This window comes from Mugil cephalus, chromosome 8 (assembly GCF_022458985.1).
Source record: "Mugil cephalus isolate CIBA_MC_2020 chromosome 8, CIBA_Mcephalus_1.1, whole genome shotgun sequence".
Lineage (NCBI taxonomy): Eukaryota > Metazoa > Chordata > Actinopteri > Mugiliformes > Mugilidae > Mugil > Mugil cephalus.
In genome coordinates, this window is record NC_061777.1 from 24,276,096 (window position 1) to 24,302,496 (window position 26,401).

At 41.0% G+C, this 26,401-nt stretch overlaps 2 protein-coding genes across 2 annotated transcripts; one reads left to right on the top strand and one right to left on the bottom strand.

Moving 5' to 3' along the window:
- The first annotated feature begins 424 nt into the window (after positions 1-424).
- htra4 (HtrA serine peptidase 4) lies at positions 425-16,260 on the top strand. The gene is made up of 9 exons (XM_047592173.1): positions 425-973; positions 7,387-7,486; positions 7,577-7,781; positions 9,503-9,697; positions 9,795-9,827; positions 10,327-10,441; positions 10,526-10,583; positions 11,284-11,379; positions 13,930-16,260. Exons 1-9 carry the CDS (start codon positions 526-528, stop codon positions 14,093-14,095), a joined length of 1,416 nt encoding a protein of 471 aa, XP_047448129.1. The 5' UTR covers positions 425-525; the 3' UTR covers positions 14,096-16,260.
- A 522-nt stretch (positions 16,261-16,782) lies between these two features.
- On the bottom strand, positions 16,783-25,125 carry tm2d2 (TM2 domain containing 2). Its single transcript, XM_047592710.1, has 4 exons — positions 24,731-25,125; positions 24,182-24,269; positions 23,986-24,101; positions 16,783-20,700 (listed from the first exon to the last, which is right to left on the bottom strand). The coding sequence occupies exons 1-4, from the start codon at positions 24,985-24,987 to the stop codon at positions 20,487-20,489; spliced, it is 675 nt and encodes a 224-aa protein (XP_047448666.1). The 5' UTR covers positions 24,988-25,125; the 3' UTR covers positions 16,783-20,486.
- Positions 25,126-26,401: the final 1,276 nt, after the last annotated feature.

Here is a 26,401-nt window from a genome sequence, read left to right on the forward strand (position 1 = left end):
ACCAGTTACTAGGTTTAGGGGACAATCACTTTTTCACACAGGGCCATGTTGCCCCCCCCCCCCCAATAATAAAAACCTTAAGTTAAAAGGTTAAAAGAATGATGAAGAGATGACTGTTGGCAAATTCTGGAAATGGATGTGTCCCTACAGTTCACGGAGGTAGAAAATGCCAGTGCTTTAATTACAAACCACAGATTAAATAGAAGACATTTTTCTACACTTATCACCACATGCAATTTTGTTCCCAGGAGCGAAAGGCAGAGACTGCAGTACATTGCCTGTGGGGTTTCACATGAAAAAATATCTAGCCTACCATAAAACTATACAGCTGCATTCCATAGTGGTTACAGGAAGACACCACATGGAAACGTAGAAAAAGAACATCCAAGCTCAGCGTGCTGCTACTAGAACATAATTGTTGGCGCTTAACCAATCCTGGAGGCTATGAAATCAGCAGTCATGAGTTTTTCTTAGTTTGGGTTCTGATAGAGGGGGCTTCATAGTCACAGCGATCAGGTGGAAAAGATGAACGCTATGAACACATTTAGGTTCATGATGAAATTTGGAGCTTACTTCATCCTCCTCACCTCCGCAGTTCAAGCAGGCCTTTTGAGAAAGGGACAAACGTGTCCGCAAGTTTGCGATGCCTCTCAGTGCCCTGTCGCGCCGCACGACTGTTACTACGGACAGGCCAAGGACGCGTGCGGCTGCTGCGTGGTGTGCGCGGCCGGAGAGGGGGAAATCTGCGGGGAGCGGAGCGCCGGTGGCCTCGTCTGCGGGGACGGGCTGCGGTGCGACTCTGTCTCGGGGGGTAGGCTCACCAGCGCCTGCGTGTGCGCGTCCTCTGGGCCCGTGTGCGGGAGCGACGGCAGGACTTATCCGAGCATCTGCCGCCTCAGAGCCGAGAACAGGAGGGCCGAGTTAGAAGAGACCCCCTCGGTCATTATGATCCAGAGAGGACAGTGTGATTCTGGTAAGCAATGGGATTCACTTTTTTCGTTTTTTTTTTTTTTTTTTTTTTTTTTTTTTTTTTCTTAAAGCAGTTTTATATATTATGCTTAGTAAGAAGGCATGTGTAAATGCATTTTTTTCATCAGAAAAAAATCTAAACAGTGAGGACGTTCTGTACAGTGTGTACTTTGTATTGTACTTTGCAATGTAAAATCTCATAACGACGTACAGTGTATTAAATAAACTTTTAGAACTTAACTTTCAGCTCATTTGCTCATTCTGAAAAAAACTCATCAAGGTTAAACAGAAGTCTCTCTTTATTTTTCAGTATAAAAAATGAAAAATAAATAAATTACCCCTTAACATTCTTCCATTCTCCAGGACAAGAAACAGTTGACATTTAAATCCAAGCAGTTCTGCAGATTCTCCTCTGCAACGTAAAAAGAACACTGCCTGAACAAATCCTGAAAATAGTTCAAAATATGACCAAATTTACCTCTTTTCTTGGTGTGTGGTTGCTCATCATCACTTGTGCATTTTAATTTCACTCGAGAAAGCTAAAAAGTCATCATAAGCCACTGAGCCTGATACATGCAGTATATGTGGCGTCTCTTCCTGGAATGTACTGATATACTGCAGCTTCCATGTCCCGCTTGTTCAAGCTTAGAAAAGCAACAAAACAATATACAGTCTCAAATTTTCCATTTCTGGTGTCTCATTCTCCTGAGGGAATCCTTGAAACACATTGCTGCACAAATATATCCTCTTCATTTCCCCATCCTGTCCTATCCATTTCCATAATGTGCAGTTTCTTATCATAGCCATCCACGGAGCTGAGAGAATGCATCATGCATTAGACTTCCCATTCTTTCTTTTACAAGTACCATTCGTCAAAGGCTTGCGCACTTACAATGTCGTTCGTAATATAAAATAAATAGCAAACAGATGGAAAAGATAGAGATGGGAAAAAAAAAACAATCTGGGACTAAATGTTGCCCTTCACTGTTCAACTACCAGCATCATAGCTACAGTAGGCAATGTCCTTGGTGGCATGTGAAAATGTGACCAGACCATAAATCATCATGGTTGCCATAGACAAGAGTAGTCATTTCACAGCTAATTAGATGGACCCTGTTTTTCCACAGCAAACGTAGTATCCGTCAGAAACTATTTGTGTCACATAGTGTCACCAATGAAGTCAGTTCAAGTGTCTGAAATTTCCCTAGCAGATAACGACATGGCAAAAGAGAAAATGCATCACAACATGAAAAGTACATAAGGAGACTAATGAAGAAGACTGGTGCACAGTAGGATCATACATGTTGGCCTTGTTTGTAATCTTTTAGCTTAACTGAGACTTTTCCCTCAGCTACAAAGCAGTGAGGCTTTTTGAAAACTTACACCATTAAAACTCCCAAACTGAGTCAAACTTCAGGGACTTGGAGGTGCGCCGTGGAGGTGTTCAATCCTGCTAGTCTTTTTGTTTGGACTTTTGCATGTTCTCCTTGTAGCTGCATAGGTTTTCTCCTCTTACAGTCCAGTGATGCGCAGGTTAGGGTTAATTAGTAGTTGTCAGTTGGTTGTAAGATCTCTGTGTTTCTACACCTTTATTGGATCATAAATTGTTCTGTGGGCTTATCCACACTAACCAACCCATATGATGGTTTGTCCCCACCCTCTGATATGAATCATAGGTTTAAAAGATTTACAACATCAGTCAGTCTTCACTTTTGTAATATATGCCTGATTTTTGGTTAGGTTTAGACACAAAAACAACCTGTGTGGTTCATAGTTTGGGTTAAAAATACTTATTTATTTTTAATTCCACCTAAAAACATCCAGATTCAGTAAATATTAGGTCCACTTGTGTGAAACCAACAAGAACAATGCCGGTCCATCCATCCATTATCTATTACAGTGTAGCCTATAGAGGTTCTCTGGAGCCTATCCCAGCTGTCACTGGGTGAGGATTACGGTACACCCTGGACAGGTTGTCAGTCCTCCGCAGGATTAAAATTGTGTGCATTCAGACTCGCATGTACACCTAATGCTCATTTTTCATTACCAGTACAAGCACCTGGAGAAATCTAAGCAGGCACGGGACAAGCACAGACATCCTGCAGGTTCATCGCTAGAACCTTTTTCCTGTGAGGTGACAGTGCTAAACGCTGCACCACAGTGGTTCAGGTCCATAAACTGACACTACAGTCCTCACTGAGGTGGTGCAGGTGTGACTCCAGCCTGCATGCCATCTGTTGTTTTCTATGGATAAGAAAAAAAATAAATATATAGATCATAAAACACAATTGGAGGTATGAAAAAGAAAAAGTTTAATTCAAACATCCCAGACCTGTTGCAGCCAGTGTGGAGACAGTAAAATGAGCACAGTGTGGACCTGTGACTTGCAGATAGCAGATGCCTGTCAGTGCATTTCATCGGCTTCCTCTGCTGTTCAGTAACCACGGTGATGAGGAAACAGACAAGCTAAAAATCTTGGCACATCTACAGCTTCTCTGTCAGCTAGATGCAAGATGTGCTTGTCAGTATGTTCAGGAGAAAGAGCAAAGAGAAAATGTTCATTTGAACCTTGAACCACTGTGCACAATTAATGGATATTTCCATTGCTCGTAAACGGTCCTATCTTAATTTGGAATATTCTAAAAGCCCCAATGAGATACATGCATTGAGTGTTTAATAATGAGAGTAGTGACAAGCTGCAATTGTCTGTATTTGTCCTTGTCCTTGCCATAGTCTCTTGATATAAGCTGTGGTTAAAGCACTCTTAATTCACGCATTTAATTGCAAACATAACACTGCCTTTTCAAAATGACAAGTTTGCCCATGAATCTGCTGTAACCTTGTTGAGTAAAATGAATAAGGAATCCAAAAGCAGGCTCATCTTAAAAGTTTCAGGATGTAATACATAACATTTCTTAGTAGTCTTCTTGCTTCTTACAGCTAAAGCGATCTTCAGTTAAAATCAGTAAAAATGTTCATTCACTAACACAACTCTACATTTTATTTACACACATATTTGTTTCCATTAATTGTCTCTGGATAATACTATAAAAACATTAGTAAAAAAATCTTCCCGCCTATAACTCATTCAGATCACACTGCAGTGTTTACAGCTGACATTTTGCAGCCACTTTGAAATCACCTAAAGGGGTTGGACCTGCAGTTGTCGATGGAACATGGCTTGCTGCTGATTGGACTGCATTCAGAGGCCCTGTTGTGTTGGAGACAATTCAAGAAATCTGAAATGGACCCGAATGGGGGACTCAGGAGGTTACGCAAAAAAAAGGGAGTTCAATGAAACAAAGGTCAACAGACCTGGCGTTCCAAAAGACACAAGGAGCCTAAACAAAAGGTTAATGTCTGGTTCATACATTACCGCCTCAAAGGTGAACTGGAGAAATGGTGAAAAGTGGGAGAACTGAAAATCCTGAAGTGGTGTTCAAGGTTTAATGAGGTAGCAACTCAGCCGCAGATATAATCTAGACACCTGAGGCAGAAAGAAAGCAGAAGATGGACACAGCAATGCAGGCCCACAAAGGACAACCAGTCGCCAGTGTGTAGAATAACACAGATTGAACACTGACTATTATATATGAAAGGTTGAGCATATTTTGAATAAAATCATTCCATCAATTTTCGCCCACTTTGCCAAAGTTGGGTCATTCAGCATATAAGGACAGGCTGTTCAAGGGGTCCCTTTGCATAGCCATGTTTTCCATTTCTTCCCAAGAGAAGCTGAGATAGCATGTCATATGTATCATATATGATTCTAGTATTATTGCAGGGTGACCTACAGTGCATCTGTTTGGCCATGCAGCTGATAACGAAGCGGACTGTCACTAACACCAGCAGCTCAAAATTCTACATGAAATGTAAATGTGCTGCTGTATTTTTGACAAACTTGAAAAACCTGCATTTGAAATCATAAACCCTTATCGTTATATATCAGAATCAGAAAATACTTTATTGCAAAGTATATTTGTATATACAAGGAATAAGGAATACACACCAAAATATACAAATATACAAAAAATATATTCACTATACAATACAACACAAGGATCATTTACAGAGGGATGGTGGTGGGGTTCGAGCGTTCATGTAGGGGCCCTGGCATCGTTTAACAGACGCACTGCGGACGGATAAAAACTGTTGGCCATGCAAGTGGTCCTGCACTCGATGGATCACAGTCGCCTGCCAGAGGGGAGTCTGTTAAATAGTCTGTGTCCAGGGTGAGAGGGATCAGTCACAATCTTAGCTGCACCCTTCAGAGTCCTGGAAGTGTACAGCTCGTTGAGACTCGTCTTCTCTGCAGAGCGAATGACACGCTGCAGTCTGCTTTTGTCCTTAGCAGAGGCTGCAACATGTCAGGTGGTGATGGAGTTGGTGAGGATGGACTCAATGATGGCAGTGTAGAAGTGCAAAATCATTGTTTCTGGCAGGTTGAATTTCTTCAGCTGCCGCAGGAAGTACATCCTATATCATATTATGAATTACATCATATATAGTCTATATATCCTAACCCTAAGCTAAAAAAAAAAGTGGATCATAAAAGATGATTTACACTTGTTTTACAGTTTGCAGACTTGACAGCAGATTAGATGACACATTGAGTCAAAGCTGCATTCCTGTAACGGAGGATGCACGGTCGCACAAGTTGGCTTGGCCATACGGCTGAGGTGATAGTGAAAGCCATAGTGTAGTCTGCCAACATAGAGTGCCCTGTTGATTTCTTAGTAGAAAAGCAAAAAAAAAAAAAAAAAAAAAAAAAAAAGAAAGAAAAAAAATGTTGGTCTTCTGCCAAAACAGCTCTTGGCAAAAGATGCAATGTCATTTGCATATAAGGCTGTGTCTGCAGAGACAGGTTCGTTTATGCAACTTTGTAAACACGGTATCACTCAGAGAATGTGGTGGCTTCCAGATATTTGCATAGAGACCTGTAGAGAACCGAGGAGACACTGCTGAGAAAGAGTTTGCGCTCTGTCCTCAGGTAATGTCAGCGGAGGCGTTCCGCAGCATGTTGTATGTTATAAATGAGACTCCGCAAGCTTCCATTATCTTGGAGGCACTCAACTCATTTCATATCGGATGAAAAAAAAAATGCTTATAATCTATACGTGCGAAGAGACAGGAGTGGTATGGCACGAGGTGTTCTAACACGATTGTTGGTTTATGAAGAGGTCTGTTTGTGCCTGCAGTTAGTGTGTGGACCCAGTGAATTTAAAAGCTGTAGAAACTCAGCACAGCAATGATGTGCCACTACTTGCCTATAAGCATGAATCATTAGCTGTGTAAATGCACACAGGATAAGGCCACATCAGATGATCCGAATGTTGAGTTAAACATAAGTTAACTCTGTCCATACAGTTTTCCCTGACAGGTAAACAAAGCAAAAAGGGGTGAGGCAGGCAGTGAACAAAGGAGAGAAATTGCAGGTGTACATGTTGAGCAGTCGATTAGGAAATTGGTACCAGATGTGCAGGTGGGCGTACGGGTGCTAGCTAGAGGCAGGAAGTGGGGATGACAAGTTCATGGCCGTTAGCTAACAAACCTTTTACACAGCTGACAGTTCGTCTTGTCACAGAGGGAAAAGCACAGGCTTAATTGGCAACAAATAAAATGTCTGCATTCCATCCAGAGGAGGTGGAGCAGAGATCCTTATGTTGTGCCGACATTCTCACTCGATACAACTTGATAGAACATTTGCCTCATCAAACTGTCAGCTGACTGTGAAATGACAGGAAATCAGTGGCTAACGCGACAGGAATAAATATGTGAGGAATGTTAAACGACTGTCCCACCGACTTTGCATCATCCTCCTTGTCAAAACCTTGTGCCCATGTTACTCATAATCCAACTTAACTTAATGCTTGGGCCACAGTTTTGTGCATCTCCTGGCTTAGCATGTGCCCCCGTCCTCTCCCCATATCTAGCCTCCATACAAGACCCTCCACTGCATGCCACTGAATCAGTTCTGGTGCGCCCAAAGATAATCCCACCGTCTATGTTTGCCAATGGAGAATAATTGCCTGAAATAGAGTATACTGTATGTGGAAGTACATTAGCCAAACTTGGTGGTGGCATCTACTCACTTGAAAGAGGATTTCTGGTGGCCTATGGGGGAAAATTCTTCTTGGACTTCTATCAGAGCCTTGGAGACAGGGGGTTTATCCCTTTATGCATGCAAGAAGGGATACACCAGTAGTGATAGCATAACCCTTCTGAAAAACAAACCCAACAACAGTAAGGCTCACCGTCTGGAGACCATGAATATTTCTTCAAATTTATCCCATAGTTGTTGATATTTCTATGTGGACCAAAAGGTTGACTGCACTGCCATATCTAGAGCTACACTGTTAATGTTGCTAACCATCTAAGGTGCATTAATCTTTCATTTCTTATCTCTCACCCTTATAGAAATGAAGCATCCAGAAAGTATGCGCTACAAGTTTAACTTTATTGCAGACGTAGTGGATAAGATTGTCCCAGCTGTGGTGCACCTGGAGCTTTTCCAAAGGTAAAGCTAACCAAAGCAGGCAAATTAAAACACAGCCATTCTAATTATTGTTTTTCCAGATGTAAATTGGTCTCTTTCATTTTCTACCAGAGTGCCATTTACCGGCCAGGAGGTCTCTGTGTCAAGTGGTTCTGGGTTTGTGGTGTCCGAGGATGGCTGGATTGTCACCAATGCCCACGTACTCACTAATAAGCAGCGGATAAAAGTTGAGCTGAAAAGCGGCGTGCACTACGATGCAGTGGTCAAGGACGTGGATCAGAAGACGGACATCGCCCTCATCAAAATTGAGCCAGATGTGAGTGCCAGATTTCTTCCCATCCCAGTTTCCCTCAGGGTTTTGGACTAAATTCAGTCTTGTGTTTTCCTCTGGCCTGGCAGCTTGTCATCAGAGACTAACATCAAACATGTATTAATCCTGCACACAAAGCAGGGCAGATATCTCATGGAGAGAGTTGTCAAGGGCTTATGCACTCCCAAGTTTGAATTAATTTCTTAACATGGTCAATTTGTCATTGAATTCCACGGGGGTGGTAATTTGTTACATCTTCTAAATCCAAACTCCCTTTTCTTGTGTTAGTTAGCACTATTCTGAATAAAACATGTCACTACTCAGAGATGCTCATCCACAACCGTCTGCTTTGTATGGTAGAGGGGGCTTTACTCCCAACCAGTTCAGTCAGGCTCCACTCAGCATGAAGCACATGATTAACATTTTTAGTGCTGATCTGAATACAAGAACACATCAAGATCACAAGGAGTAAACGAGAGGCTTCACCAGATTTGACAGCTCTAAAGGTGAGGAGATTTATCTTAAAACAACCAGGGAGTGGTGACAGCAGCACAGTGCTGTAACTCTTTCTGTGAGGATTTCCTAGAGCTTGCCTAAAAGGCAAATTTGTTGTGACAAAAGGGCCAACACTCCAGCAGATGCGGCTATAAATTCGAATGAGCATTACAAGGCACCCCACAGATAAACGGCCTCGGAATAAGGGGAGGCAGACAGATACAAGCTGTAGTTCAGTTTGGTCTGCTCTCAACACATCCTGTGTTAAAAAACTTTCCAGAGCAAGGCTTCGAGCACCTTTTACTGCCAGTGACATAAATTAGATTTGACAAGCAGCAGCAAAGTGAGAGTATGTAACATAGTGATTATAATGGCCTTCTTATGTTGACCAACCAGTTAGAAACAATGATTTTCTCTGCAGGGGAAGGTCACAAGTCGCATGAGATAATATGTAGACAGACTTTTTCTCTGTACGGCAGTGTGATAGTCTGGCTCGAAAATTCAGGGCTCTGGTAAACAATTCACGTCGAGTCCAATCCAATACAATCCAACTTTATTTATAAAGCACTTTAAAAAAAATCACCAAAGTGCTATACAAAATAAACAAATAAAACACATAATTTAATAAAAAACTAAAAACATAACATAAAACGTGAGTAGTAAGACAACAGCAGGCATACTATAAAAACAATAGAATAAAAGTCAAAGACCAAGGAGAAGAGATGATGGGACAAGCTGGGACAAGACCATTGAGAGATTTAAAAGCACATAAAAGAACTTCAAAATGGTTCCTAAAGTGTACAGACAGTGCGTGGACTGAGACTAGAATGGGGTAATATTCTCGTATTTATGTGTGACAGTTAAAAGACATGCAGAGGTGTTTTGTAGCTTATCCCGCTAATCCAACCAATCCACAGAGTGCCTTACAGTAATCTAGCCGAAGGGTAATAAAGGCACAGATCACAGTCTCAAAATGTTGCCTCAAGAGAACTGGCTTTATTTTGGACAGCTGCCTGAGGTAGAAAAGGCTAGAATTAACACCAGCCTTCATCTGACTGTCGTGGTTAAGATCTGATTCCAGAAGAGAAGAAGAAGAAGAAGAAAAGAAGATGTCAAGTAACAATAACAGTCAATGGTGACCTAAACGCTAATGTACTGAATTGTTGCAACATTTCAGCCATTCGGTTCATCACATTGAAATCCAGCCCTATTCTGTGTGCGTTGTCTTGCAGGGTCCCCTACCTGTGCTGCATCTCGGCCAGTCCTCAGATTTGCGTCCAGGTGAATTTGTGGTAGCGGTGGGAAGCCCTTTTTCTCTGCAGAACACTGTCACCACCGGCATCATCAGCACGGCCCACCGCAACGGCCTGGAGCTGGGCTTCACTGACGCAGACATGGACTACATCCAAACTGACGCCATCATAAATGTGAGGGAGAGCACGTATTAACATTACAGACGCAGTAATTGCATTTGATCTGTCTTGACGAGTAAGTAAGCTTTTTTGTTGCTCTCTTGATTCACAGTATGGCAACTCTGGTGGGCCGCTTGTCAACTTGGTAAGAGGATTTACAGTGCTATCATGTGTAAAGGTTAATATAGTGAAAAATAGCATACTTGTAATGCTATGTAGGGGATCTGTCTTGTTTTATTCATGACAGTGAGGACTAAGGTCATGATTTTGTTTTATTTAATACCCAGCGTCTCCAATCTGCCCGTCAGGTTCAAAATTAAGCCACACTAAAAATTATTATAGGACAAGACCTTATTATGGAGGCCTTTGCATTGTTAGTGTGGAACAAAACCATAGAGATGCTACATTTATTTACCAAGGCTTTCGCCTTAAGCTTCTTTTCCATAAAAATGCAATTCTTTCCAAAGAATAGCAACAATTCCATACATTAGCGTTTAGTTGCCATATGAGTACCACATTTTATAATACAACTATGATTTAAAAGCATACCAAATACTATGAGGTGCATTTTGTGGAAAGTACTCTTTTGTAGAAACAATGAAGACCACAATTTCACAGCCTTCCCTCTGTTCTGTGTTTAACAGGATGGAGATGTTATTGGCATAAATACTTTGAAGGTGACAGCAGGGATTTCTTTTGCTATCCCTGTGGACAGGGTTCGACAGTTTCTCGCTGATTCCTACAACAGACAAGTCAGTGGTAAGTGTGCTGGTCACAGTCTCCAGGAATAAGTTTATATTTTCATTCAATTGGTCAGACATTTATTCATCTGTTTGCCTCTAGGAAATGCAGCACAAAAAAAGAAATTAATAGGCATCCGGATGCTGCAGCTCACGCCATCGTAAGTAAGCTGCAGATGAACACTTCTTTTAAGTTTATTTTAAGAAGACTTCCTCAGTTTTCAACAGAACACAAGAATCTGTTGTTAGTGAGTGGCTCTGTGAAGCTCTTTATTGTTTTATTATGGAGAAATTGATACCAGACTCAAAGATCGTACTCCCCACACAGAAAATTGCTTGCAAATTTCAAACCTTCAAGGATTAAAAATTCATAATTTTTGATGTACAAAGTTTTCGGGGCAGGTGTCCTGCCAGCAGTTTTATAACAGGGTAGAGACTGACGGCAATAAAAATGCTCTCTCCAGCTGGTCTGCCCATCCTTAAGATGGATGTTGCTAACATTTAGCAGGTGTTGTGTTTTCTATGTTTAGTTGACACAGTATCATTCAATGATGTGACATGTATAGTGCATTGTTGGTTAAATAACCAGACATAATGAGGGAATGATATATGCCTTTGAAGCAGTAAGAAATGCTAAACGCTAATCGAATATTCTAATCTAAACCCATTCAAATACATGTATATCATATAGATGCTATTGTATATTGCTATGATCTGCTTCAAACTATTTTTATATGCATATATGGCTCTTTGGAACAAATGTAGATGTTAGATGAGATGAGTCCTCATTTCAATTAGCCATCCCTGAGATAGACTATCTCTACTTTCCTGTAATAATTAGTCTTTCTTTCCTGTGTCCAGTTTGATCCAAGATCTCAAGAAACGTAATGACAAATTTCCAGATGTGAGCTCAGGGGTTTATATCTACGAGGTAATGTCTGGAACAGCTGCATCCAGGTGAGAATCAGGTTTCACTCTCTTCTACTATGTGATGACTATGTCTTTGCATTAGGGCCGGTGGGGCACAACTCTACCAGAGAGTGCTGCGGGGGAGGATTATAAGCTTTTTTTAAGTTTTCCTGTGGTAAAAAATGTTGTTGCGCAGTTAATAAATAATAAATTTGGTCTTCAATAAAATGTATGCATTTGATTAACACAATTCCCTCTATAGACACTTTTTGCAGTGTAGTTGTGTGTGAATATTTTGTTGTGCCTGATGCTCCGTCTCCACGGTTTCTGCTTGGTGGGACACAGCTGAGTAGGCCCTGGCCTGCAGTGTTGTGGACTAGTGAACTGATGCGCGTGCATGCACGTGTACAGTGCACACTTCAGTTTGGGTAGGGGATCTGAAGTACATGCCCCCAGAGCGCTTCACATTGAAGCAAGGGACTGCACAGGTCACCTGGCTCGGCTAACATAGTATCATAACATGCTGGTAGCTAATTCACGTTTCAATCATTCAGGGCAGGATGAATTGAGTTGACTACCTGGCTAATGTGAGATTCAGGACTTTACCACTTGAGCAGAAGTTGGAGATGAAAGGTTTGGGACCACTTCAACTGAAGAATTTAATAATTTCTCAAGAGGAAAAACACAAAACTTAACTTTAAGCAGAAAATGGCTATTTGTCTGTGGTATTGTGTGTGGTGACTTTGTATATTGATTGCTGTGTATTGGGTGTGCACTCATGCTGTGAGTCATGCATTGTGTTTATTGTGTTATTGTCATGGTATAGTTTCGACCTTGAGTATTTGATGTAGTGAGATCTTGAATACTGCTGTTTGTTGGCGCTATTGATATGATAATATCAGTATTATTCAGCTGCAATTTTGTTGTCACCTGTTTGTTGTCAAGTGTTGTGGTCCCCTCTCTCACTTGCTACTGTGTTTTTTGTTGTGAGGGTATTAATTATGGTATTTCTGGATTCCATTATAAGATTTTCCTGGATGGTCCCCCATTAGAATTTCCAATTTGTGTACAAACCTTCCCCTTAAGGTTTATTCTATTTATAGTGAATAGACTACTGTGCGAGTGTAAGGGATGTGACAGTATTTTCTCGTTTTCCCAATGGTTACAGCGGAGCATTTAGTTTGTTCACTCTTGCTGTTCCCATCTAAGGCCCCGTCCATGGCATTGCAGCTGACAGCTGGTCAGTTGTGGACGTTCCTGTTTGCATAGGTTACGCTTTCACATATTTCACACCCCCAACACTTCCTGGTGGAAACAGAACATAGAAGATATTGCTAGGGTCTGTAGGGAATGAGCTTTTCTTCCTGGCATCATTCTCCGTTGAAAATACCACAATACAACCTCAATACAACACTGGCTGGATCCATCAGCTGTATCACATCCTCTCATTGATTGTGTTGCCTCAAAGTTGAATTTAGTTCAACATTTATTTGCTGTAACTGGCTGAATATGATCTAAATCCCATGGTCTCTTGTCACTGCAGTACTGACATCTCTTCCTTTGTGTACGCTCCTTAAGATTTTGAGCCACAGGCAGTTATAATCAGAAAGAAAGGTCTGACAAAGACACCGCACAACACCTGCCATCAGTTATTAGTTGATCTGGGTTCTTTTCTCAGGGTTCATTTGATCCATTATTATAAAAATATTAGCAACTTTAATAATTAAATAGCAGTTTACATGCTGGTTTCAGTTATCTATGCTGTACTGTATAACCACTGTTAAAGACATTTCCACAATTTAATTCTAAAACATATATATAAAAAAAAAATTAAAGATTAAATGTGGGTTTTCGAGGTAAGATGTGACACCAGTGAGTCTTGTGCTTTTATTAAAAAGCTTTACCTGGAGCTAATCATGCACAGCTAGAGCTTGTTTATGCACTAGGTTTTACGAACTGCAACAGCAGTCCTGTGAACTGGCGTTTGGAGGCCTCTGGATATTTTCCGAGGAATGGAATAAGAGCATCCCTGCAGTTCTCAAGGCTGCAGATTGAACTGTGGTCCGCTCGCTCATTATACTTGCGGTTCCCGCAAGCAAAGCACTGACATCTTTCTCATAGTAAAGACAGGATCTCTTGGTCGCTCTCTCTCCGTATTTCTTTAGTCTTCCTATTCTTAATAGTCCAACGTTGCCTTTTATGACATTGAAGCCTGAAGCTTTGAACAGCACAAAGCAGTAGTCTCATATACAAGCAGTACACCAGAGCCTGTCAGCTTACCATGACTGTGCTGAAATGTCTGTGATACTACTCTTTGCAGCCCTGTGAAAGATCTTGTTATGTAACCAATCTGATAAATACCACTGGTGAGTGTTAAGGCCTCACGTGGAAATATCAGCCAGTGCAGTGATTTATAATGTCATGACCGAGCACTTGTGTTTTTAACTTTGCTGAGGGGGGAGGGTAGCGGACACAGGAACAGGCTTGTCTAAAACGTCAGTGATGTTTTCCTAAGGGTGTTACGTCTACCCAGCTGGTCTGAGTCTGTTTTACTAAGTTATTATATGTGACTGACAGATGGCGTCGCTTTCTCCGCAGCGCTGGCATGGTCGATCACGACGTCATCATCGCCGTCAACGGGCGGCCCGTCCACAGCACGAAGGAAGTGAGCGACGCCGTCCAAAGTGCCACCGTACTATCCGTGGTAGTGAGACGAAAGGATGCGGACGTCACACTGACTATCGTTCCCCAAGAGACTGACTGACACCACTGCATACAAGGAGTCTGGTTACAGTCAAAACATTTAAAACCAAAACAGCCGAAAGCAAATGCAGATTAATGTCTATTCCCACCCACCACTGGGAGTTGATTTATTGTGATAAACAGCTTGTTCAGGGATCTGGATGCCATTAATCCGCTCCATTAGAACTAAAGCCGTGTCAGATATGTGACCCATGGCAGATTTACCTTGAGAAGAGTAGCCCTTTGCCCCTGACTTCTCACACATCTGATGTTTTGGCTAGTATTTTTTGTCTAAAAAGAGCCAAATAACCAGTGGAAATCACATGCACATTCAGCCTGTATCGGTGAAAGGAAAATCTGTTTAAATATATTTAGTTTTCAAGAAGTTTCTTTCATGTGCAAATTGACAATATGCAGAAGGGAGTAAACAGCACGTCAGTCATTTAAGAAAATACATCACACGACAGTGTAATAGTTCTGCAAAAGTGAGTGGCATCGGGTAATGTTTCGGAGTAGTAAGCCGTGTAGACGGCACATGTCATGTCTCTCTGCATGAAAGATGTTTTCCTCTCTGCAGCTGCCTTTATACACATCTGTTCAAAGATGCTTAATATGCAAATGTTTACACCCATGTCAGAGGCAAGAAGACGTGTCCCGTTCCCACTGACAAAGGCAACCAGCCACAATTGCAAACACGCCCCATTGTTCATAAATCACAGCACTTGACTGGCCAGCTGCACCTGAACACATCCTATTTTTACATCCTATTTTTATGGAAAACAGTTAGAAGGAAATGAAGGAAATGAATAACTGAAGTAAAGTTTGACATAACAGGTGTGCACATCGGCCAAATCAACAAATTTCCTTTTCATCCAGGAAAACAGGTTAAAGGGTTGATTCACATAAATTCTTGCAGAGAGCGTTGGTTTTATTGCGCGTGGTGTGTTCAAAGTCAGATTCGGCAAACTATCTTAAGAGTACTTGAGTGTAACAAATTAACAAATTTAGCAGCATTGCTACTGTTAGAGGGGGCTGTTAGGGGGTGGAAACAGTTTGAAAGCAATAACTATTTAATAGTCCTCAAGCAGAGCAGCTGCCAGAGACTGCTGCAGAGCAAAACTGTATTATTATAATTTTATTTAACTTCATGCACTACATTTAAACCAAATCCCTATAAATTAACACACAATGATTGACTTGCACAACAAGTCCAATCCAAGTGGAAGGTCCTATTGGAAAAATCTGATTCTGAAAAAGCTCAGTATGAGAAAACCAATGAATTACATACTTTCTCAACATCCTCCCAGTGGAAAATACAAACCTGTGGTACGAGGTTTAATTGCATGAGGCCCATTGATTTTAGGAAGAAGTTCCTTCTGCGTTTTATTTTCTGCTCACTTTCATTAATTGTCTTGGGATTGGACACAGAGATCTCACAGATATGTCCAAGTGATAAGTCATAGCTAGACATAATTAGAGTCAGGTAAAAATAAGATTTCTCCGTGTTGCCGCATCCTCTGCGTGGTTAAAATATTAAGTGCAGTAAGACTTTAGCAAATTTCACTGGTGAACTATTGATTAAAAATCATGAGCTGAATGTGAGCGCAAAAATCTTTCTGGTAAACACCTGGATGCACATTCACAGTCTAGTTAGACTGGATGACTAGAAGAGTTAAATACTGTATGTTTATATCGATAAAACTTGAAAATTCACAGAGGTTTTCTTTAAATATACAGCCATGATTACTAGGAAAGCAGTATTGGTATGAGGAGCGTACTCTCCTCATGAACTCATGCAAATTAAAGAATGATACTGGGCCAAACATTCGACTCCAGCAGCAGGCTGTCAAGTTCAGACAGATTCTATTTGTGTACTTTTAAGTTACATGCAAATGAACATGTACCAGTACACAGACACTCTAAAGCTCAATGAGCTACTATAGTCAGACCAAAGAGGATTGAAAAGGAGCTGAACGGGTTGTATCACTGTATACTTACTGTATTTACTATGGAAATGACACTTACAAACGGTGCCATGGCCAGTCTAAGCGTATTGATTCTCTGTACCTGTGTGTCAGTATGTAAATAGGGTTGCGTGTACTTTATGTGTAGCTGAGTCTACATGTATTTCATTAATGTCGGTGGATATATTTGTGCAACTGTAATAAAACAGACATACGGATGAAACCCTGAAGAATAAAGAGTGTGATTGCGGCAGTCTGTGGTTGCACTATGTTTGCACCCAGCGTAACAGCAGCTCTAGCTGGGTCTAGAGGAAAGAGGAGGTACTTCCTCTCACTGCCATCTCACCTACTTGATCTTTTAATAGGTCCATAGTGAAATTGACGGAGTTCACCTTTAAAGTGACAAGATGATATTTAACATTAAACAACATAAGCTGCTGCACGAGAACATTGGCATGAATTAAAGCCAAACATATTTGACTTGAGGGTTCATTGTTATTACTTGTCAAATGAATTATTTCGTCACCTTGATGGCTCTTCTCCATAGAGGTGTGCACTGCACATTTGCCGCTTCTGCACAAATCAGACTTGTGATAATTGTACTCAATTGGCCCAATCGATCCAGTCTTGTAACTTGAATCCGTATGCAGAGGTACTGCAACAATAATTTCTATCAGTGACATTCTATACTACCCCAACCAGAGCCCAGTAAATGTAATCGAGAGAATTCAAAGAGCAGACTGTATGAGTTTTTTTATTTTTTTTATTGAGTTGTAAGAGCTGTGAACCACAACACGAGACACTGTGGATTCCCTGCCATGAGCACAGAGGGAACTGGGCTCTCTGGGAGCACATGTGAAACATGAACCAAATCGTTAAAGGGGAAACATGCCACTTTAGATGATCAGATCTATTAGTCTCAAAGAGGTGCAGATCTCCTAAGGTTCCCAGGAACATGCCTTTTCTCACCCCACATACGAACCAGGTAAGGCAAATAAATAAACAGTACAGTGGATTAAAGAATAATAATAAAAAAAAAACATTCCATAGGATGGTCAATATTATGTACAGTACTTTTTACAAGCGACTCAAGAACATAAAAGTTTTTAAATGAGCATTAACACAGTATGTCTCTATACTGATACAAAGCAAATCCGCAGAGCTGAATTTTTAGAAAGAATCTAAATGAAACACCTAGCGCTGTTAGATCTTCTTCCAGTGTGTAAGAGCACATAAACTAGCATACTGTGGAATTAAGTGGAATTGCAATATGTGGTGTTTTAATGCTTCCCTCCACAAAATATGTTTAGCGAGCTGAGAACATACTGTCTGCCAAAGGCTGCAGCTGCTGGATGAGAAGCGTCGACGCGCGCCAGTCGTGTCTCCTTCTTCTTCAGCCTTTTATGATGAAATCGACAGGGGTTTTACCCCTAAGGTAGTGAAACCTCGTCTATTGATGAAAGAGAAATTGAACAAAGTGAAAACTGAAGATTTGAGTGTTTAATGCGGGACACGAGCCTCGCTGCACAAAGTCGGTGAAGATCAAAATTTGTATCAGCTTGAGACGTTGGGACGGGATCGGGCTCTGCAGGTGAATGCAAAGGATGTTGGTTTTTTCCCCCCCTTCAAAGTAAAAGAATATAGTACTAGCGCTGTCTTAAAACATTCCTCAAGTCAATACCAAAAAGCAGTAAATTTCCCCCTCGACTAATGTGCTCGCTATCCATCTTCAGGCCTGTGTTTCTGCTTGCTGGGGGCCCCGCTGTTAATCAGCTTAAGTACAGCTGGAAGAGACTGAAGATGAGGAAAATGCAGAATACAGAGCGCTTTGAGCAGAATGAAGGGTCAACGCTGGGCTGTTGGGTAATATGAAGGAAGAAAATAAGTGATGACATAAGACATCGCCCTCAGGTGCCCTCGAGATCACCGCTCAGATTTTTAACGGGAATGAAAGCCTCTAGGTCTCTAAGACTCTTGGTGAATCTCAAATGTGAGATGAAGTGTTGACATGTGAACATATACGAAATATCTTAGAAATAGTAGATTCAAATGTAAATCAAGATATTCATCGAACCCACAAACGATCCGGGCCCTGCCAGCCCAGCCACGGATCCTGACGTACTTAAATTAGCACTTGTGCTAAAGCTTCAAACTCACATTATACACAATATAGTATATGTTTACAGACACATTTCACATATGCACACCAAACAATGTGAAGGGGTCTTTTCTGACAGCAAAAAAAAAGAAACCAAAAAAAGAGTTGCTTTGTTTACTGTGTTAGGCCGGGCCATGTGGAAAAGTCAAAACGAGAAATCTGAGTGCAACAACTTAACGCGAGCCGGACCCGAGATCGTACGACACAAAAGTTAAATACATTCGGAGCATGAAACAGGCATCCAGTCTTTCTGGCACTTGACTAGTCCGTGCAGATTTCACTCACATTCCACAGACAGGACTGTGCCAACCATTATAGCCTTCACACTTTGGTTCATTTGGTCCAAACCAAAAAAAAAAAAAAAATACAATACACATGTATTTGGCATTAGTTCTGTTCTGGTATTTGTTCACACAGGAAGTCATGTGGGCCAACCAGTAACTCATCCATCAGACAGACCTGCCAACCCAATACAAGCAGGCCTGGGTTCACCAGAAAGTTTAAAAGCTGCACAATCCACATGTGTTGACTATATAATCCTGTGTCTAGTACTTTAACTGTTTAAGCTCACATAGTGGTCATTAGTTGTGCCTCATCACTTTGGTTTAACAGACAGTGAAACTGAGATGAGATCATATTCTAATTGTTAGTTGTTGGTTTTGTTACCATTTAGAACCTAAAACACATTATACAACTTTACAACAAAATTTGGGGAATTTTTGCTTTAAAATTACGTGAACAATTGACTTTACCTGTGGAACGCTTGTTGGTTTTTGGGGCTAATAAAGAAACGTCAGTGTACAGCCGTGTATCCAGACCTGGCTGTGGTGTCTGCCATTTGTCATCCTGCTATAGGCCGTGCCACACCTGACTGAACCCTCTGTGTTTTTGCATGGATGAGGGTATCACAAAGAGCTCATGAAGACATAACTCAGTGTGAACATGACACTGCGTGTGAACGCACACCGATCAGCCACAACATTAAAACCCCCAATAGGAGAAGAGAATAATATTGCCCATCTGGTGACAATACAAAGTTTGTTAGACATGTACCACCGACCTAGACCCCACAGCAATGACACCCCTTGATGGCAGCCTGACACATAAAGGGAACAACTTCAAAGAAGAAAAAAACAAATGTTTTGGAGGCACAAGGGAAACTATACGATATCAGGAAGGCAGTCATAATGTTATGTCTGATCGGTGTATACAGCAGGAGGGATAATTACTGCCAGTCGGTATGTTGCATTTATGCCACCCGCTGCTCAGCGTTAAAATCAAAGCATCACAGTATTTTACCTCGTCACCATGGTTACCAAATGATAAATGATTAATTCAGTGTCATCGCAGAAAAAGGTCTTTTATTAAAGCCATGCTTTTATCTTTTATGATACGTTAAAGACATTATAGCCTTATCCGACACACTGACTATGACAGCTGGCTCACTTGCAGACCCAGACCTTGACACGGGCCGGGATAATGCCTGTTATTCTCTTCATCTGTGAGAGAGTGTTTTGGCTCATCAGCAGGCAGCACAGTTGCTTCAGCCCTGTGGTTGCTTGCCTTGCTTTCACACCAACACACCGACTCAGTCTTTCAAGACAGACTCAGTCCACAGTAGATTTAAAGGTGGTCTAAGAACAACTGGACTTTGGATGTGTCCTATAGTGGACTAAACGATTGGACTCTGGGGCTTCAGACGAAACAAACAGATTTAACGATGTGATCTGTTAAACTGATCTTGAACGGTTGTTAAGGCAACACGTGTAATTCATTTGGTAACCCTGGTAAAGTGTGAGTGCAGAGATTTTTCCTATGACAGAGCTGAGTCACACTTTCATTTTTTTGCGATGGCATTCAGAAGGCAGGACCACCATCGCGGAATCCGAGTGTTAAATCTTGGTGTTTGATTCTTTGCATTATTGCGTAGAACAGAACTAGAAGGCAACACTGTATCTTTTTTTGCCATGCACTGGACCAAATGAACCAAACTACACTAAAAGACTTTCGTTTACAACTTAGAACAAACCAGCATCACCACTGCGTTGTCGAAAGCGGGAAACTTTAAGGAAATTGGAGGAAAAAAAATTGCAACCCGATTATCCCTCATTTTTCTCTGGAGCTGCTTGGAACCCCGTGTAGGAGATACCTGGCTTCCGCTTGGTACAAGCCAGACCACAGACTCGTAGCCACTGCAGGCTGCTGCCACAGCCCTGTAGTGGTCCATGTTAAGCTGATAAATACGGGGACGAGAGGTGGCCTCAGTCCCCTGACATGCTTCCCTGTCGGCCTCAGTAGTAGGTGCACCAGTTGCTGTAATCGCTGGGCATCAGACCACCAGTAATGAGCAAGATCAGGTCCACAAACCACCAGATTCCCAGACCTCCCAGGGTGAGCAGCTTCCCGACTGCGGTGCCGGTGTGGCCAAGGCAGAAACGATCAACACCGAAACATCCCAGGAAGAAGGAGTACAGCAGTGTGGTGATGAAGTAATGTCCAGTGTACCTTTGAAAAAAAACAAAAAACGCACACAATATAATTTAGGCAGAGTGAAATATGAAGAAATGTGAAATAAAATGCATCAATTTTAAATCACGGTCATCTGAATTTGCACACACCAATATGATGAGTCGCAAAATAAACAGGCCAGAGTTCAAGCAGAAATAATGGAAATATTAAGGCGATAATCATGGGAAGAAAAAAGAGAAAGATAGAAAGAAACAAGTTCAGAACACCTGCAGTTCTGAGCTACTGGGAGTGAGCACAAAAAGGCAACACCTGCTCTGTACTATATAATGGGTGGACACAGTCAGAGCAGAAACTGAACATTAGAGGCTTCACAAAGGCAGCATTTATCCAAGTCCTGGACTGCAGTAGAGTCTTTGTACAGGTGCTGCTTTGATTGTGTCCAGCCACGGTGAGTTTCTGATGTCTATGCTGTTACTATAGAGATTAGCCTGATGTGCTGATGAATGCGCTGTGAAAGCATAGCAGAAGAGTGAAGCGGTGGTCCATATATGTGTAAACAGTGCCCTCTAGTGTTAAAGACTATTAAGGCACACCACAGAGGTACTAACAGTACTATACAGATGAACAGCTCTTTTTTTATGTAATGCAGCCTTGAACCCAAATGAAAGCTGATCTAAACATATGAGGAAAAAGGAGAGCTCATTAAAACGAATTAGGTACAAGAGCAGCTGCAACTAAATTGCATACAATGCCTATAAAAAGTATTTTTCCTGCTTTTACAAATTGAACCATGGTCCATATAATTTGGCTTTTTGTACAAAAATTCACACACACACACACAAAAAATCAAAGCGAACACAGATTTCTACATGAATGTCAATTAATTAGGAAATATCCTGTAATATAAATCATTTTACTGTATGTATTCAACCCTTTCAAATCACTATGTAATAAATATTATTCTTCTCCAGCCAAGGGGCTGAATACATTTTATTGGCTGTATTATTTTGTGAATGAATGAATGAGTTCATTGTCATTTCACATAGTACAATGAAAATGTGTTTGTGTTTCTCTCTAATGACTTAAAGTAGAAAATGACTTCAGATTATTAACAGCGTACAAACATGATTCATCTGGGAACAGAAATCAACATTCTGATATAATCTGCATCACTTGTGAGTTTGGTCACTTCAATGCCACTAAGGACAAACTGCTTTTCACATGTGGGATACGCTGACATTGAAGTCCTGTCCTCTAGTGACAGCACTGGCTGCACTGCACAGCGGCTGCTTAAAATAATGTTATTTGTGGTTATGTATGATAAAACAATGAGCTTAACTCGAGACTCTAGCAGCTCTTTGGTCCAGATCTGAATTTATACCGGGAAGAAGTCCACATTCATGTAGACTCAACAATCTTAAGGCATAATTTCATAAAAGAAATTGAATTTAATAAGAAACTTGTGCAATGTAAAGTAAAAATAGTAGGTTATAGAAATATAATTATAATACAGAGTAGGTTCCACACTGAAAAGCCTTTATTTCTTTCCACAAACCTGTAACATCTGAAAGTTTGGGGATTTAGAAACATTTCAAAAGCTGAGAAACTTTGAAAAGTGAAATAAAGAATTTCCTAATGCTAATTGTCCAATTATTCTGAAATCGGAAGGTGGCCAAAGTGTCTGAAGTCAGCATGACTGCCCTGAAGGCTCCGAATGGAGCAGCGTGTGGCAATCTGAAAAGTTGTTATTAGCAGCTTCTGTCTATACATCCAGGATAAAAATAGCTCCTGGTGAATTTTTCTGTCATTTGGCTAACTGATTGAGTGATGCTGAAAGAATTAGGATGTGAAGCTCAGGTTCGTCTAAAAGCAATTTCCAACAATCCAACAGAGATGACAGCTGATCAGTCTGCTGAGATCTCATTTAAATAATAAGATACAGCTCTGAACAGAGAGAACACCAGCTCACAGCTGCCTAGGTGATAATATTTTCACAATATTATCACCTGCAGGGCGCAGAGGTTATACACTTGTGTATTTATCTGTATATGTATCTGAAACCACAAGATAGACAGGTGTGATTCTTATCATCCACCCACCAGAAAAAAAAACGTACTGATTTTGTTCTGCTGCCTACATCAGCCTTCCACCCTCCATTAACCTGATCCTCATTTAGAGTTTTTCTGGATCGTTCCTCTAGCACCACCACCTGGCCACGTCTGGATGCAACTACAGAAGTCTTATGACATCTTCCCAGTATTATAAAGATTATTAGGCTCCAGTAGAACTTAAATGTTGCTGTCTTCAAGTGGTTGTGTTTACCAAGATGACGAGTAAAGTCCCCTCTGCTTCACGACCTCGTAAATAAACTTTACGACAAGGTATGAGTTCTGGAGTGGTGTACACGACTTCCCAAACCACTTCTATTTGAGGGCAGCATAACATACAGGGAGTCTGTCTCACTGTAACCATAGCAACATTATATATCCTGTTTCTAATAAAATTTTACACAATGACTTTTACTTAAACATTTGTGAATGTAATATGCATCCTTATAATAACTGTATAGCAGAAACAAATTAGGTTCAGCTAGCATCTCTCCTCCAACTTGTGCCACTGCATCCAGAAATATGCACACACACATTTGTCATAGTAGCATAATAAAGGGCATAAGAACCTTTAAGCTAACGCTGCATTACTTTTACACAGTTACATGCACTTCACTAAGGCAGGCAGATCACTTCTGTGTTTACTTTCAGTCACACTTGAAAACAACCTTTAAAATGTTTTCTGTTTTATTTGGAAATCTGAAGGAAGCTTTTTTGTTTTGTTTTGTCCAGACATGCAACGTTTTCTGCAACTACTTCACAGGAACGTCTTCAGCAGAGATAGTTAGAGAAATGTAATGAGAAATGTACACAGCAGGCCTAATGAAAATGCTTTTACATACTGTATTATAACTCATAACTGAACCATGGAACTGCACCTTTTGTTAATATTCACAGATATTTATAATATATCTAAAAACTACTATTTCATTATGTTGCATTAATACCCATTTCGGTTAATAATGGACTTGTATTCATTTTTGTAGAGGTAACATGATAAATCATAAATCTCATAATCTATTAGCAACAACAGTGATAATATGAGACCAGTGTTGAATAAACTAATATTGAGACACAATCCCTGATTTGGTGTTCTGTTTTTTTGGGACCTTCTAATGCAAGGCCCACATCCACTCTCCTTTCCTTTATCACAGTATAACCTATTATGAAGTTTAGTGTTAACAACGTATAAAGACATATAAAGACCCCTTACTTGATGCAGGGTACATGTCCTCTGAGGAATTCTCTGGGTCCAGCACATTCGATATCATCGAGAGCGGTGCAGATGACGGGAGTGTGGTTCACCTCTTTTTGAGTCTGGCCGCCCCACTAGATGGAGATTAAACACCGTAAGTGAGTCATGCTCTTTGTCACTCAGCTCTTGAGATGTTTTCAGAGGCAGCGCTTACCCCAACGCAACCATGGCCCATCTCCTGAAATGCACTGTAGTTTCCTGCATGATCCACAGGGTCTTGACAGTAGATGAACTCCTCTGGTCTTCATCGCACATTTCAGTTGTGAAGGAAGCCAAACGATAGGGATTGATTAAGTATGTTACTGCTCTGAAAATGACTGAACCATTTAAGCGGACAACTGTAGATTTACGGTCAGTAAAGAACACAAACCAAACGCAGTTTAACATACCCTGAATCACTCATGAAAACACACACTAGGTAGAACATGACTCATGGCCAACTGCTAATTTATGTTTACCTTAGCATACATAGACAACCAGTGTCAATCAAGTTAATATCCGAGACAGGTCCACCCGCCGTTCAAATGTAATTGGAACTCATTTAACTAAACAAATTTTATACAATTACGTTATATTCTAGAAGCATTAATATCAGAGAGAGCGTTTTTGGAGTTTTCTTTGTCAAATCAATCGCTGTGCGTAGTTAGCATTAGCTCACGTGCTAACGGCTGCGTTGAAGCAAGACTACTACAATGTTACTCACAGGTAGCTGCAGAGGACGACCGGGGACGGAGGCTTGTACTCGTAAGGCTCCGTAGAGCTATTATCGTTCGGTGCGTCAGATTTCATAGTCCCATCGGTGGAGGGGAGAATGGTGGACTCCTGGCCGGGCGGAGAGGAAGCAGGAGTCTCTGTTGTTGTCGAGTTTTGGGAGTGGATTCCTTCCAAACACTGTAGCAGGATCACCGTCAGTAGCAACAGGAACTGTCCGCACAACAGGATATAGCTGACTGAAATCATTGTCGTCCTCAAAATACTACGCAGCGCCGGATAAAATAGCCATTCATGGTTAAACGGTAAACGTTCTGCTAGGAGCTACATACGAAGGTTTGTTTGGGTCTAGATTGGCGTCTCGTTGTGATGACGTAAATGGAAAGCGCGTCCGTGTCTTCTTCTTCTTGTTTAAAAATGGCGTAAAAATGGTACAGTGCTCCCTCTCGGCATTTAAATCTGTCTTTCCGCTCTAGAGTTCTAAAGAAAATGTAACACTATCTGGTCATTTCTTTAGCCCAGGGATGTGTAACTCGTTTTAGTTCAGGGGCCACATACAACCCAGTTTGATCTGAAGGGGGGCGGATCAGTAACACAACACCATATTAACTAAAATAACAACAGCTCCACATATTTCCCTTTGTTTGTTGTTTTACTTTTCATTGTAGTTTTAATTTACATTTAATGTGCTGCACTATTATTACACCTGTAATGAACAATGGGATATTTCTTAAGAAAAAGAAATGCAATCTCTGTTTAATTCTAGGTCTCAGTGTTGTGCTATGTCCACCAAAACTTTGTGAACCCTTGGAATCGCAGTACCTCTTATTGGAAAAAATGCAGCTAATGTCTTCAGTGTAATTTTTGCAGTTTGCAAATTCATCCCACGGGCCAGATTAGACCCTCTGGTAGACTGCTTTTGGCCAGTGGTCCACATGTTTGACACCTGTGCTTTAGCCTACCCTTTTAAATGTATTCCTCTACCCTATTTCCCCATCTGAGTCATCATTTCTTTCCTTCATGAGTAATTTTCCTGCCTGAAATAAGGACATTCTCAGTTCTCCGTTTTATTAACAGGTATATCACAGTCAGTTAACGCAAGAAGAACTTACTCAGTTTGAACAGCTTTATCTTGGGCTCCTGCTCGTCCTAAAAAAATGTTCACATGTTTATGTCACAATGTTGATAAGGAGGTAGATAAGCACTTGTCTTAATAATACCTGGCAATTTTATTCATATATACAGACCATCTCTCCTCCACTGGACTACTGCTGAAAGTTCATGTCAGCTGAGTGCTGGAGTTGTGTTGGGCTCAGCTGTCCATACATTAAGGCTAAATAGCTGCCACTTTACTAGGTCAACCCAGATAAAACTAGACAGCGTAATACAAAAGTCCTTCAATCAATCCACCTTTAAGAAGATCGTATTCTAATATTCAGTCTCGCTTCTCTATATAGTATGTTTTTGCAAGATGTTGATTCAACTGTGGTCATTTGGTTTCTTTTTATGAGGTGATGTCAAAACATCAGGCAAATATCCAAAGTTATGAAACTCCAGTCCAGTTGGTGGCAGTACTGTCACTCAAAACTAGTTTGCGACATGGCAATCGAAACAGAAGAAGCAGCAGCAGCACCAGAAGAAGGGGATTTAAAACCATTTACAC

What these genes read in the sequence shown, in the direction of transcription:
- htra4 (XM_047592173.1), top strand. Translation starts at nt 526, where the DNA reads ATGAACGCTATGAACACATTTAGGTTCATGATGAAATTTGGAGCTTAC. An exon ending in CACCTGGAGCTTTTCCAAAG is followed by an intron (nt 7,487 to 7,576) that starts GTAAAGCTAACC and finishes ATTTTCTACCAG; the next exon opens with AGTGCCATTTACCGGCCAGG. An exon ending in CTACAACAGACAAGTCAGTG is followed by an intron (nt 10,442 to 10,525) that starts GTAAGTGTGCTG and finishes GTTTGCCTCTAG; the next exon opens with GAAATGCAGCACAAAAAAAG.
- tm2d2 (XM_047592710.1), bottom strand. Translation starts at nt 24,987, where the DNA reads ATGATTTCAGTCAGCTATATCCTGTTGTGCGGACAGTTCCTGTTGCTA. An exon ending in GTCGTCCTCTGCAGCTACCT is followed by an intron (nt 24,270 to 24,730) that starts GTGAGTAACATT and finishes TGTGCGATGAAG; the next exon opens with ACCAGAGGAGTTCATCTACT. An exon ending in TGGGCCATGGTTGCGTTGGG is followed by an intron (nt 24,102 to 24,181) that starts GTAAGCGCTGCC and finishes ATCTCCATCTAG; the next exon opens with TGGGGCGGCCAGACTCAAAA.